Source organism: Lingula anatina, chromosome 6 (genome assembly GCF_051362555.1).
Source record: "Lingula anatina isolate TDL-2025a chromosome 6, LinAna3.0, whole genome shotgun sequence".
Classification (NCBI taxonomy): Eukaryota; Metazoa; Brachiopoda; class Lingulata; order Lingulida; family Lingulidae; genus Lingula; species Lingula anatina.
This window is the reverse complement of record NC_141772.1, coordinates 492856-507017: the sequence shown is the minus strand read 5'-3', so window position 1 is coordinate 507017 and position 14162 is coordinate 492856. Positions and strand designations below refer to the sequence as shown.

General features: G+C 38.1%; 1 protein-coding gene across 3 annotated transcripts in view; it reads right to left on the bottom strand.

The window, feature by feature from the left end:
- The window catches only part of LOC106169476 (uncharacterized), a 38860-nt gene extending 25281 nt beyond the window's left edge, over positions 1–13579 (bottom strand). For all 3 annotated transcript variants that reach the window (XM_087014821.1, XM_087014822.1, XM_087014823.1), the window contains exons 1-3: positions 13154–13579; positions 10846–10917; positions 2233–2304 (exon numbers count right to left, since the gene is read on the bottom strand). In XM_087014821.1, coding sequence (XP_086870947.1) covers positions 2233–2304; positions 10846–10917; positions 13154–13338 — 329 coding nt within the window. In that variant the 5' untranslated portion in view covers positions 13339–13579. The remainder of the gene's footprint in view (positions 1–2232; positions 2305–10845; positions 10918–13153) is intronic.
- Between the last annotated feature and the right edge of the window lie 583 nt (positions 13580–14162).

Here is a 14162-nt window from a genome sequence, read left to right as displayed (position 1 = left end):
ACGAACTACAAAAAATTAATTATTTTAAACAGGGGAAAATTATACCCTCACATTCAAAATCCCTGATTAACTACCATACAGGCGCATTTTTCCACGGCTCACACACTACCTCTCAACGCTCAGTTTGGCCAGCGGGGACAGTACTATGGAGTATCATGATGGAGGAGGTGGACCAGGGCCATTAAATGTTGTTTTTGAGCAGCTGAGGAGTCAAAAGTAGTGTCATCAGCCACTGTCACCTCCACCAGCAGACTACAGCTGAACTGGACCATATCCACACTGGTAGCTAATTACGCCAGGCCTACTAACTTAACAAACATCATAGTGGACCCCTACACTGGACACAGTAGCCAAATGATGAACGTAAATTGTTTTGGCTCCAAGGTGTTGGGTGTCAATTTAACTACATAATTTCTACTACATCTGCTGACACTACCTATACTTTCATTACTTGATTTTTTTCTTTCTTTTGTATGAACTGTGAAAAGAAAATTTAAGAATTATTTTGAGCATAAAACTTCAAAATTTATATTATTGGCAGCATATGCGCAAACAAGGTTAACCATCTTTTGCTTCAAATCTGTTATCTATGTCTTACAATTTCTAGATAAATGCTAAGTAATTTTGACTCGAAATTAAACATAAAACTAGACCAAGTCATCACTGACATAATTTCACCAGCATTTATGATGTTAAAAGGGAGAGAAACAGAGATGAACTGAAAAAGTTTCCGTTCTTCAGCCATGAAATAAACTGAAATGCAGCCATTCAGTGTCGTCTGCTAAGAATTTAACCTGTTGTTGCCAAGTCACATATTTATGTCTGGGAGATTATTGCTGTAATTACCTCATACAAAACAGAACTTTTTGTTTTCAACTTCAATATTCTGGCATATTTTCACTTTAAAAGTGAAAGAAAATGAGTGGAATGTGTTTCTGCCTGATGGACACTTTATAAGACCCACAGTTTAAGCCCCGTTCAATAAAACCAATGCTATTTATGTTTCTCAGTCCCACAGAGGGCTTTGTGTTTACACAACTCACATTTCTCCCTATTTCTGCACCCACTCACCCCCGCGTCCCACCAAAATGATACCAAACTTTTGTATTGATTGGTAAAACAACATCCCATTCCATGTGCTCAGGTCAAGACGTGACCTCTGAATGAATACAATCTAATTAAATGATTCAGAGAGAAAAGGATTTCAATCAATCACTTTTCTTCTTGCATGTTTCGGTTTCTTTTATCACGAAATTACGAATTTTTTTGGACGATCATAAGAAATGAATAGATTAATTTTATGGAAAAAATCAACCATTTGAGAGGGGTTGATTCAATGAAACAAAAAATTAAGGGGTAATTTATTTGTGGTCTAACATATAAAAACTGAACAAAAGAAGGGGTCAAGATACCATCCAAATTGTAAAGAGTCAAAAGAAGGTAGAACGGGAAAACATCAAATTAGGTCAAAAACTTGCCTCCCAACTCAATATGGTAAGCTATCTGGGACACAAATGATCCCCCAAATATGATGTTAAACTGACATGTCACACAAATGTGCAGATTTAAACAGAACTTGACCTGTCAGATTTTTTTCACGAATTTTTATGGAGTCACTCATCTCTTTCTCTTTCTCAAACAAACACACACACAGCACAACTCTCTTAGAACTGAAATTTAGATTAAAACCATCTTCAGCACAATACACAGGTTACAGAAAATGAATTATATAATCAAAACTGCTCAAACACTGGGGAGTCTTTTCCACCTGGAACATGCCAATAAGACATCAGTCGGAGAGAGTCAAATCTTGAGATTGCATGAGGCTAGTGAGGCCATGTAACGGGTCAAACCAAAGCCAAGGAGAGCAAACGCAAGATGGACATTAGCAGCCATAAAAAAGACCCTCAAGAGGCAGAGACTGCACCCTCTTAGCTCATTTCTTGGAGATGACCAAAGGTGGCTGTCCTGTAATCCAGATCAAATCTTACAAGAGGAAAGCACTCCCTGACTCCTGAGACTAGCACACACACAGACCACACAGTATTCTTCACGACATTTGTGGTCCAAATAACTTTCACTTTCACTAGCCACGCCCAACCCATTCACACACACCCCAAAATATAAATAAATAAATAAATAACAGTATTACAGCCACAGAAAAAAAATGAAAAAAATCTACTGATTAAGAATTATTTTCAAAGAATTATGAGGATTTTGAACTGTACTTACAGCTCCTGCAATCCTGGTAGATGTGAAAATACTGATGCATTGACGCTGGTCAGCTGATTTCTGTTTAAGTTCCTGAAAAAAAAAAAATACAGTTCTTTTAGATTTCTCTTAATATATTCATATTTAGTTCAGACATTTATTCATAATATGTCCTACTGATAGGAAACATTAATGGGGGATGGAGGGAGAGAGGGAAATACCCAAAGAATGTATAGTATTGCCTCCAGATCCTGATCTCTCAGCAAATGCTAAATATATTCATGTTTTTGAAAAGGAAATAACAGTTGAGAAATCATGGAAGAAAAGGTAGGAGAGAGAGTAATATCAGCCCAGCTTTATTGAACTTATTGCATTGCCTTTTTGCTATTAAAAGAACCAATCCCAATAGCAACTCAAACTTTCCCCTCTCAGTCACGTTTTCACACCATTGCCCCATAGTAGCAGTATGCATTTCATCACTCCGCGTAAGAAAACAAATCAAAACTTAACTATTCCCCCCAAGCCCCAATCAGATTCCCTGGAGATAAGCACTAAGCTGCTGAAGTGGGTTATTCTATTCCGTCAGCACACTCTAGTCTTGGCTACCAAGATATGCGCTCTATTCACTTCACACCTGGGCCTCTTTAAACTTGTGGTTTGTTTTCAATGGACCCATTATGCAACCAATGCTCAGTTTCCTTCAAAACCAGCTACCTTGAATGGCTGGCCCTTTACTTCGGTTTAATTCATAATTGTGGCAAGCAGGAAGCTTAATTATTTAACAGGATGACTGGTATAATACAAAACCCATAATATTGTCAACTATTACCATATTTGTTCAATCATTATGAAAAATTTATGAAAAAGTCCTTTTTTGTTACAGAGCAACACCTGCAGAGCATCCATGTCACACAACTATGAAATCGCTTCTAACGTCAAAGTCAACCGTATTACAATCTATGTACAGTGTTCAACACCAATCAACAGGTTTCTATATAAAAATTATCCACACATGCAAATTAAACATTAATTTTCCTTCAAAGTTGTTCAGGTGGTTGACGTTCTTTTCATCAGCTTTTCAAATTCAATTCCTTCAGCAGTACATATGTTACTCCACGGCATGGAACACCTGTGATGCTGCATCATTGGATATCAAACACGGTTCTAAAATTGCCAAAGAATGACAGCCAACCCTCGTCTGATCAATACAAGTCACTGACACCAGTTATAATATTAGTCTTATTTCAGTATATGCCACCTGTTCTCCTCTGTTTCATAAAGAACTTACCAAAAAACCAAACAACAAAAAAATGAAATAGTTTTTTTTTATTGTCTCTTGTACAATGACAGTAAAAAAAAAACTTGTTTCTCAAGGGATAGCGTGATTTTTACCTTCCAGGTGTGTTTAAAAAGGAGTCAAATGTCATGTCTCTTAAGTAACAAACACTCTCTGCTCTCTTGATTTACATCTGTAACCAAACGACTTTTTTTACATTATATCCCCAAGGGGAAAAATTTCGGTTGAGTGTAATTTTCTGTGCAGAAACATCCCTCCCCTGAACAGCACTATCTGGTAATTAGTTGAGCAGCAAACCTTGAAATCTATCAATTACAATGTGTGCCCTGCCTGATTCAGAAAACCACCAAAAACACAGATCTAATCTCTTATCAAACTCCCCGAGCCTGGTCAACTTTGATCTCTAACTAAACCTACACATTTCATCTGCTTGAAACCAGCTTCCATGAACACTGTCATAAACCATTTCCAGGGCCCTTCAAAATTTTTTTTTCCTTTATCCCCTTCACTTATCATCTCTGCTGGCCAATAAAATATAAAACAGCTACAGTTTGTGTATTTGTGTCTATTTGTTGCCTAGAATCAATTAAACATGCAATAGTGAAAGTGAATACACTTATCGTACCAACCACTTACATAAACTAAATCACAGCTATGTAGAGTTCATAACCACCTTGTTTCTCTTCAGTTATGAACAATATGGACAAGAAAGGGGGGGGGGTGTTAACAGTTTATCTCAATCCTAGTAACAATATTGACCATTAATGTCATATTAACACATTAATCATGGCAAGATAAATATTTAGGTAAACAATTAAGATCTAGGGTTATTGTGTATGATTTATACAACCAATGGTTTAGACTCAGGTTCAACATGGAGACCAACTGCCACTCATCAAACTCAAGTGACAGCAACATTATAAATATTTTCATATAATTATATCTGAAATTTGAAATGCTTCACGTAGTCTAGCTAAAATTAAATGATGCTTTTCAATAAGTTGAACTGCAGAAATTTCTCATAGCCTCTCCATTAAAATGTAAAAGTTCTTTACGAACCATAAATATTTTTTACAGGTCATTTTGTTGAGTACATGTGGTGCATAGAAGTCCACAGATCTGTGTTCTAGTACAGTCATATGTAGACTTCCTAAGACTTTTCTCTGAATTGTGCCTTGTGGTTGACAGCTTATGATTATATAAACCATGAGGAGGAAATTGCTCACTTCTTCCCATTATAGAGGTAAATTAATTTTATTGCTTTTTTTTTTCTTTCTTATTTTTTCAGAAGACCAAACAGCTATAAAAAAACTAAGACATAAAACCAAACATTTTGTTATTCTGAAGCAAATAAACAGAGAATAAAGTTTTTTGTCCATTTTGTATATATTTTCTTTAATTTAATATAGAAATATAAGGATTTCATATTCAATTTTTAAACATTTATATGCAGTCTTCCACCACATTTTGATTTCTTCTATACATACACATATACCAGATGACAACAGTTGACATCTGGCCCTGATACCTCTATAAAATTAAATTTTAAATCACAGTTCATCCGAATTTATTCAAAGTTGTAAATGACCAGGTGAGAAGAAATAGCACGCTACTTTTAAGTTAATTAAACCCATGAGTTTCTAAGGGATACCCCCACAACCCTCAAAAACATCCACTTTCAACTCAACACAATAGTTTCCCCACTCACTCCATACCAGAATCTAAGTAGGAATGAAACCATTAAATACCAATTTCAGTGATTACCCTCACCCTGTAATGGGCAGAGAGGTAACCAAGCATGCCACCAGGAGAGACAGGGGGGATAGTACAGATAGATTTTATTACCTCTGCTGTTTTCTACAAGATTCACTCTAAAGTTAACCAGTGACCACAAATGGGAGCTAACCAAGTCTTACCATAAAGAAAGCTTTGTAATTTGTCCTTTTGAATAGGATTATCTATTAGACAAGTTGTTATCTAGATTAGTCCTGTTTTCAACCACAGCAGTATGATATAAGCCGCTTGAGGTCACAAGATTTCTAGCTATCTGCGCCCCTATGCCAGACTATCTAACACATTTGTTTTAATTAAATTGATGAATTGCCTACAAAGTAATAAAGATGTGCCTTATTAGCTGGAACAATAAATCAACACACTTCCCCCATTTTCAGCAATCACTTGTCCTAGAACAGTGCTGAGTTAGGTCAGACAAAATCAATGCAGGTTAAAAGATCAAAATATGTTAACATGACTTGTGATTGAATTACCCTGAATTTCATTCCAGTTAAAGCCAATCTTGTTTTCCTAGATACGCCTGTAACCTTCTGCTCCCTCTCAACAATTCCAACATTTTTATCTTCTCATCACAAAAAAATTATAAAGGGAAAAATCAGTAAGACAAAGCTTTAATTTTTTTACTCTATCATATAGGCATAATACAAACTATCTGAAACAGAAAAATTATCTAAATATTGATTAACACCTCACACCTGTAAAGGTTCAGTTGTTTCAGAATCAATCACTCAAATCAGTGAAGTGGAACCAGTAGCTAGGTCAGCACGGGGGGGGGGGGGGGGGGGGGTAGCTGGACAAACATGGCTGCCACCACAACATGGTGCTTTGATTTTATCATGTACAAAGAGTATATGTGGTGTAATCTGATGTCACAGGCATCGGAACCAGCACCTGTTTTCTTCAAGTCATGACAGAAACAAAAACTGTTGTAATTGGTCCTTGAAGTTTGTATAAATCAAAACTGGACAAATTAGGCTAGTTCAAAAAAGGTAAGTTAAACATGCAATTATCCACAACTGGGGCCATACATGACACCTGTCAGGACCTGCCGCATGGATGTAATTACACCCTAGGTCACTATCCACCACTTGTTATCTAACCAAGCCACACTGGGCCCTGATTGTGGATTAGAATCAATAACAAGAACTACTGGTGTGATATGGAGCTGACAGGTTTCCTTAATTAAGGTTTAAAATTCAATCAGTCTTAATTGTCCCCTCTGTCCAGGTGTGGACAACTGGACAATTACCTCACCTGGTCACAATTGATACAATGTTTCTTTCCTGGTCACAATGTTGCTTTATTACTGGTTAAAGTGAGCTGACAATTCTACCTCTTATTACTTGGCACCTGGATGTGATTGCAATCCAGAAATGACTGCTACATAGAAATGAATACAATCTAACCAGTAAGTAGCCACCTATGCTAGAAGAATGCACACCTGTCTCTTTTAACTTCTCCTGGAACACCTGAAATATAGGTCCCTTCTGCAAGGCAATATGTTGATCTCACCCCACCCCCCCTTTCCCACACCCCATTCAAGGTCCCCCCCCCCCTCCAACCTGGTCCATTTTATTCACTAAATCCCTTTTCAAAAATTTTATTACTCCTCCTTTGAGAACAACATCAAAACGTATCCCAAGTTTGCTATTAAAATCTATGAAAAAAGCATCCTGAAGTAACAGTGATTCTCTGATAAATTCAGACATTAACTATAAACTGAAATCCTAGTTTAACTGTTTATATAAAACAATTTATACCACTCATTCAGTGCATCTCTTTCTCAATGATAAGAAGTAAAAGCCCCCCCCCCCCCCCCAAATTCATTGACTATATCCCAAGGTTTAAGGAGCCTCCATGTTAATAAGAAGTGACAGGTTAAGTGGAATGCAGGCTCCTATGTATCTTCACTACTACAGGTGACTTCACACCACCTCCATCAACCAAAATACACATCAGCACTTCAGCCACTGAACTTTTTTTTTTTTTTTTTTTTTTTTGCAATCAAGTTTTTTTTCTATCTCTGTCATTTTTACAGTCATGTTTCTTTCTAACACTTTCTAACCAATTACCAATTATTTTTTTTGCAAGCACATTTTTTTCCTGCCACTTAATTTTTTTGTTTCTTTTTCTTCTTTTTTTTTTAAAGCTGGGACAGCACTTCCCGATGGTTAAGTAGGAATGAAAAACCAATCAGAGCCATTAATATGTGGTAACATTTCATAGAAATAAGAACTCCCGGCCATGTAGGTTGATATAGGTGATATATGCACTGGGCTCGCAGCTGTTTGCTTCAATCCACCAGTTCACTGGGAGCTTTTTCGCACATTTCTTGCCCACCAATCAGTCGGTGCATGAGAAAACCACACGAGCCGCCCTCCCATTTGGAGACTGATAACTCTTTGTAAGCCTCTTCGCAATAAATACTGGAGCCCATGATCCCGCAAAAAACTTCTATTCAATATGTGGTGAGGGAAGTGGGAGACTAGGCAGAAAGGAATGGAATTGGGAAAATGCCTTCAATTCCAATCTTGGACAAAAATGGTAACAAATTAATAAATTTGTCTGAAGGGTGTATTGTTCTTTTTTCTTTCTTTGCAGCATCACACGCACCTTTTCTTTACTTCTTTTCAAAGACAAAAATTTGAATCCAGACCAAAAAAATTCAAGAATCAACATATTGAAAAAAAAGTAGCTAGCAAGAATCATTATTTGGGATTTATTCAAGGCACATAAGCTATTCTTGGTGAGAGGGCGACCCCGTTGTTATGAAAATTGCACTTCTTTTGTATCTCTGGAGTCATCTCTCGGTTTCAGCAACAGGGCTGATGAGAATATAATTGATAGGGGCCTATGAGGTAGAATCCTCATTGTGACTTTCTCGCCTCTGTCAAAAGCCTCCCCACAGGGGGCACCACCTTAGCTGACAGTATCAATAGCGATTGAAAATAAATCTATCATCTTTGACAATCAGCTGTCAGGAGGACCTTTTGTAACAGCTTGCTTATTAACCTCGCCTCATAGAACCTTGGCAGTTGTCCGTTGTGACTCTCTTTTATGATAATCCCTTTATATTAGGGACGGCAAGCTCAGGAGTTAATTGTAACTTTTCTTTAGAAGCGGGAAGTGACACTTTCTTAAGTATTCCTTTAAACGGCTCTTTCCAACTCAACCACCCTGCGCTCACTTTTCCTACCTAGCTGAAGTATTTCCCATGTGCAGCAAAATGATAATTTTTATGATAAAAAACAAACATCATTTTTCCTAATTAGGACAAAATCCACCCTACTCTCTACACCTTAAATTCACTTGTGCCTAAAATAGAAGTCAACTCTACAAACTGCAGTTACAATGTGGTAAACTGGAAACAGGCAGCGAGTTCCCGAAAAGAGTTAACATCAGCATTCACGTCACTGTATCCTCAGGTTGGGATTGAGAGGGTTGAGCAACACCTCACGGCGCCAAATATCTCACTACTGTTGTAAACACCACAGCCACAAACACAGTCAATCTACCACAGTAACCATATCACATAGCAGTGGCCGACTCCTGCCTGGAAAATCATATCTAGAACCCAACAAGAGACAGAGAGGTAACATTTTTCAGTGTTATTATACCAAAATAAATAATTAATAAGATGAAAATGTAATACTCCACAAGTGATAGATATACTTTTTTTTACTGGTTTAACTATCACTTACAATTTCGAGTAAGTTGAACACAAACAAGCTTTTTATCAATAGGGCCCCACAGTGCACAATTCATAGTGCCAGTTCTTTCAAAAGACAACTAGAATCCCATTTTCTAAGCTAATGAAATGCCCTAACATGAGCATACAGTGTAAACCAGCTCCAATGTCTATTTTAAGGCTATAAAGACAACCGTGAGGTGTAATTATCACTGCACTGACATAATGATGGGGGGAGGGACACGGGGAGAGAGGAATGGCATCATTATCTGATAGGAGCATCAATTATTCCCAAATTTTCAGCCCAATCTATGATACCATGGTTAAAATGACATGTAAGTGCTGGTTAGCTGTACTTTCCCTCGGTCTTCCAGAATGACACTAGTCATTACACCACCACCAAGATGTCATCACCAGCGTTGGTCTTCATAGAGCAACCTCCCATCTTAGTAATAACCACCCAGAGCATCACTTCATTAACCCAACAATATGACGTAACCATGGCAATTTTACATAACATCTATCTGTCTTTTCAAATTTCACAACCATTGTATAATTCCACATGCTTCTACACCTGCTGAAATGTACAGGTTGCCAGCTAATAACCCCTCCCTACTATAACTGTGCCAAATAATGACCCCTCCCTTCACATATCACATCCAGTAATTGTAGTCTCTAAGATCACCCACATAAGAAAGCCGAGGAGGACCAAGACGTAAGAACACCAATGGGGGATGTTGGCGAGAGGGCGAGAAGAAGAGAAGGAAAAAAAATTAATATTTTGGTCTTAATAAGCCCTGGTCCTCTGTGACATGGGGACAAAAGGGGGGCAAGTGATGCTTTACTGCACCCCTTTGTACTCACTTCTGCCTCAGTGACAACAACAACCATTTAAGCCTTTATTCCTGCCAATCTTTTCACACCCCGCATTTCAATGGTAGGATTACTCTTCGCTTATTGCTCACCAAGCACCCCGCATGTCAAAGAGCCCAGACAGCCGGGTAGAATAGAAAACAGCCCTGTTGAATGAGCACACAGATCTAGACAACAACTTGACAACCAGGGACAGGAATAAGGTACCTTTCTTTGGAACATCAGAGATACATCTCCCTCCCCCCCCCCCCCCCCACCCCCAACCACCACCACCCCTTTCAATATATAAGCATGGGGAAGTGGGAACAAGCTCCACAACAATAAACAAAGTTCTGCACGTTCTTGGTGGCCGCCCAGGTGTTAGTGAAGTGGTGAACACTGCAACCGCCAAACACTTCAATAAAGGTGGCAAGCATTTCAACTGAATTGTCACACAACTTATTGATATATAAAGTACACACTTTAAGCCAGTAACAAAAGCCAGAAAACATTAAAAGAGTTTTCCCTATGAATGACTCAATACATTTGGTCTTTTAAATAGTTTATAACAATCTTTGTGCTTGTATGTTTTAATTCAGTGTGGCCTACTTGCAGATGTTCACTTCCAATACAGAGAAAATCCCACTTGAAATTTCCACAAATGTGTGAATACATTAAAGGTTTGATAGAGAGGGGGTCTGGGGGGAAAATGAACACTTCAATAGCCCAGCGTAAAGAGAAGGCATCTTTTAGGATTAATCTCTATTGTTAAAATGATACATTGTGTTTTCAATAAAAAGTTATTAAAGAATACTTACAAATACCATTCTCTTTGATAAGAGTCATAAAGGGGGCATTGATTAAATATTTCCCAACAGTTAATTTTGAACACATGAAAACCTCCTTCAATAAATTCTGCAACATTTTGTGTCAGTAATCACTTACATGCCTCATGCTTTGGCATTTATTTTCATTTTAACTTAAAGTTTACAACAGTACTTACAATTCACGTAAATTTGGAAAACCTTCAAATGCAGTCGGTGGAATATAAGACAACTGGTTTCCTTGAATATCCCTGAAATTAAAATAAAAATTGTTAAACCATATCCACAAACTGACTTCATCCATGGAAAGGAATATACCATAAATAACCTATTACCCAAACATGATTAAAATCATTTTCAAAAAACCAAGCTGTCAGTGAGAAATGAGGCAAAACGTCTTCACATTTTCCATAAGAAGAATATTTCAGCATATTCAATTATTAAGAACTCGGGGTCAGGACATCTGCATCAGTTATATGGCCAATCTGGGGATGATATTTGGACCTAACGAAGAACAACTTATTTGGTGGTGATTTATTGCTCAATTCACCTGCAGGCTGGATTGAACAGTGAGGAACATCTAGTAGCATTGATTATACACATTCCCTGGCCAAGATGAAACATCTCTAGAGACCAGAGAATGGATAAAGATATAACTACACTACACAGACAACAGTGTGTTAATTTTTTACATCAGGGCCCTGTGAGTGTGTAATGAATGTTTCATGGAGGTGGTTTACAACACTGGTGAAACTCCTCTCTCTTTCTCTCTCTCTCTCTCAAACACGCACGCACACTCAAGTGCGCAAACAGTGTATAATTCATTTGATTCATTCTGAACTGTACATGTTGTGGTACAGACACATACTCTCTATCCTGGCCTCAGGAAACCATAAAAAACACCCATCATGTGTTGGCCAGGCAAGAGCAGCAAGAGAAGCGATGAATGGTGTTTTTCTATGGGAACTAGGTACAGATGAGCCGCATGGCTTCAATACTTTGCAGAATTCTCCAAGCTGCACAGCTAAATAGATGTAATATTTTTCTCCCTAAGTCCATGTTTGTAGTTGCCGTTTTTGGCAGAGCCTTAGAATTGAATGCAGCTTAATAAACAGAACTTCTCCGGCTGACACAACATAGCGCCAATAGAGAAAAGAGCAGAGGTTTCCTGCCTCTCCCTCAAACCCGGGCACTCACATTTGGATTGCGTTGAGCTGGGGTATCACAACAGCCGGGGCCATTCAATGCAGCTGGCTGGTATGAATACCCCACACAATAGCTTCCCACACCAGTGAGAAAACAATAACAATATCACCCATGAGCCTTTCATGGTTGCTGCATAGGGGAAATCAAGCTGAAACCTTTATTTTTTGCACCTGGAGAGTGGCTGTTTCTCCTGCTCGGCCCCAGTGACCCCGCCATAATCAGGGACATAATATTCCTTGAAAAATATTGCTGAAACTATTTACTTGCAGGTGTTACATCCCCTTTAAATTTTTTTCTTTCTTTTACTTATTAGAAGAACTTTTTTATGGGAGTTGCACATTTTCATCCCTGAGACAATTTCTATATAGTAAAGAGAAGCTGATAAAAGCAGAAGACGGATAAGACGAACAGCTGGTCTATTAAAATATGTGAGAACATTCTTCCTGAAGTGCTCAGTTCCTGAATATTTAGCATCTTTTTTCTCTGGGCTGTCAACTCTGATCATTTCTAATTTTTCATCCTTCATTACATTTTTAAGCTTACATATATATTTTTTTAATAATATGTATATATATCTAAAACACAGTTTTTCTTGTTATACAGACACCAAAAGGCTATGAGAGTAGACAATGCTGGGACATTTGTTTCTTTTTCATTTCACTGATTCCAGAAAATATGTCAACTCAGTCATCAAAAATAATCAAATAATCAATGTCCAGCTGAAAAGGCTGTTTTCACTCTAGTTGTCATATTCTTAATATCTCTTAACAAATTTATTGAATTTAGATTCCATCCACATAACACTTATAACACAAGGAGTGAAAGCTGAACTCTCTGCCCCGTTCAATAAAGACTGTTTCAGATCAATTTCATGCCGTGTTTGTTAATTGTAAAACTCTTCTCAGCATTCCTCTCTCTCAGCTAACCCTTCTATCTGACCAGTTTAAGTAAACTCTGAACCAAAATATACTCTTTTTAACTTCATTCTAATGACGAATTTGCAAGGTGATTCACGTCTATGAAAATACATATTTGATAAGTTTTCGGAGATTGTTTACAATGTGTAAAATATCACAACAATTCAGCTACTTCATGTATTTGTACACCTTTTATGCTACTGTAACCCTAAGCAGCTATGAGCTGTAATTAACGTTCTTAAGCAGAAAACGAGACGAGAATATACCCAACTTTGACCGAAAACTGACTAACTTTGTAAACCAATGTATGCAGTTGACGCAGCGATCGGCCATGATAATAAACCACAACAGAAATACTACTTACAACACAGTCACCCATTGGGGAAGATCTTGGGGAATCTCCGTCAGCCCACGATCACTACAATCCACCGTAGAACCTAGACATCCACAAGCAGATGGACAGGGGTCACTTTGGGCTGATATAGAACTCCAAAATAACGCCGAGAACAACATGAGTGCCAAAGCCCAATGGCTTAGCTGGTCCGCCATGTTGAATTCAGTCCTGCTGTGAAGGCCGAAGTTTTCTCTTCTTTTAGTCCCGATCACTGTCGAATACTAACTCCTCTGTGCATCTCACAATACTTATAATGTTCTAAGTTTCGTTGGCGATCATTGTGACTTGATCTATCGTCTCATTTGAGAGTGGATGGTGTCTGAATTGAACGATCACAACATTGTGTCTCTGTCCCACGTTCGCACTCCAAATACATTCCTATTCATTGGAATTCCGGGTTGTGATTGGCTGACGCGGTCACGTGGCCGACCCCTGCTGCCAGAGGTCACCGCGCGCAACCAAATGTGTAAAACACAGTCGGTTGATTAATTTCAATGCATTGGCGATGAAAAATAAGCTAGGGAAATAGTTTCAGATCAATTTTTCACCCAGGCCTAACGGTTAATGGATGAAAAACAATTATGTCATTTTTACAGCTGCGGACTTATTACGTGGATTGTTTCGCCCAACAAAAAATATTTCAAGAAGAAATAACTTTCAATCTTCGCAATAACGAATATATCAAAGAAAGCCTATTTCTCGGCCGGGTTCTCAAGACTTCGGCACAATTCGCCCCGCCCTTTCCAGATTAATGACGAAGCTATCAATATTCAGAGCGAGTAAGTCCCTTTAATATGTTCACTGAGGCAGAAAACTTTATTGCATTTTTGTCTTTCTCCAGTGGCTGACATCTTAATTTCTTTGCCATGAATCTTTATTAAAGTATCTCTCAAGCTCGCGTCGTGTCATCGCCATAGTTACATGGCTTTTCCAACACCTGGGGAAGAGATTATGAGAGCAATACAAGCATTCTTTTTCA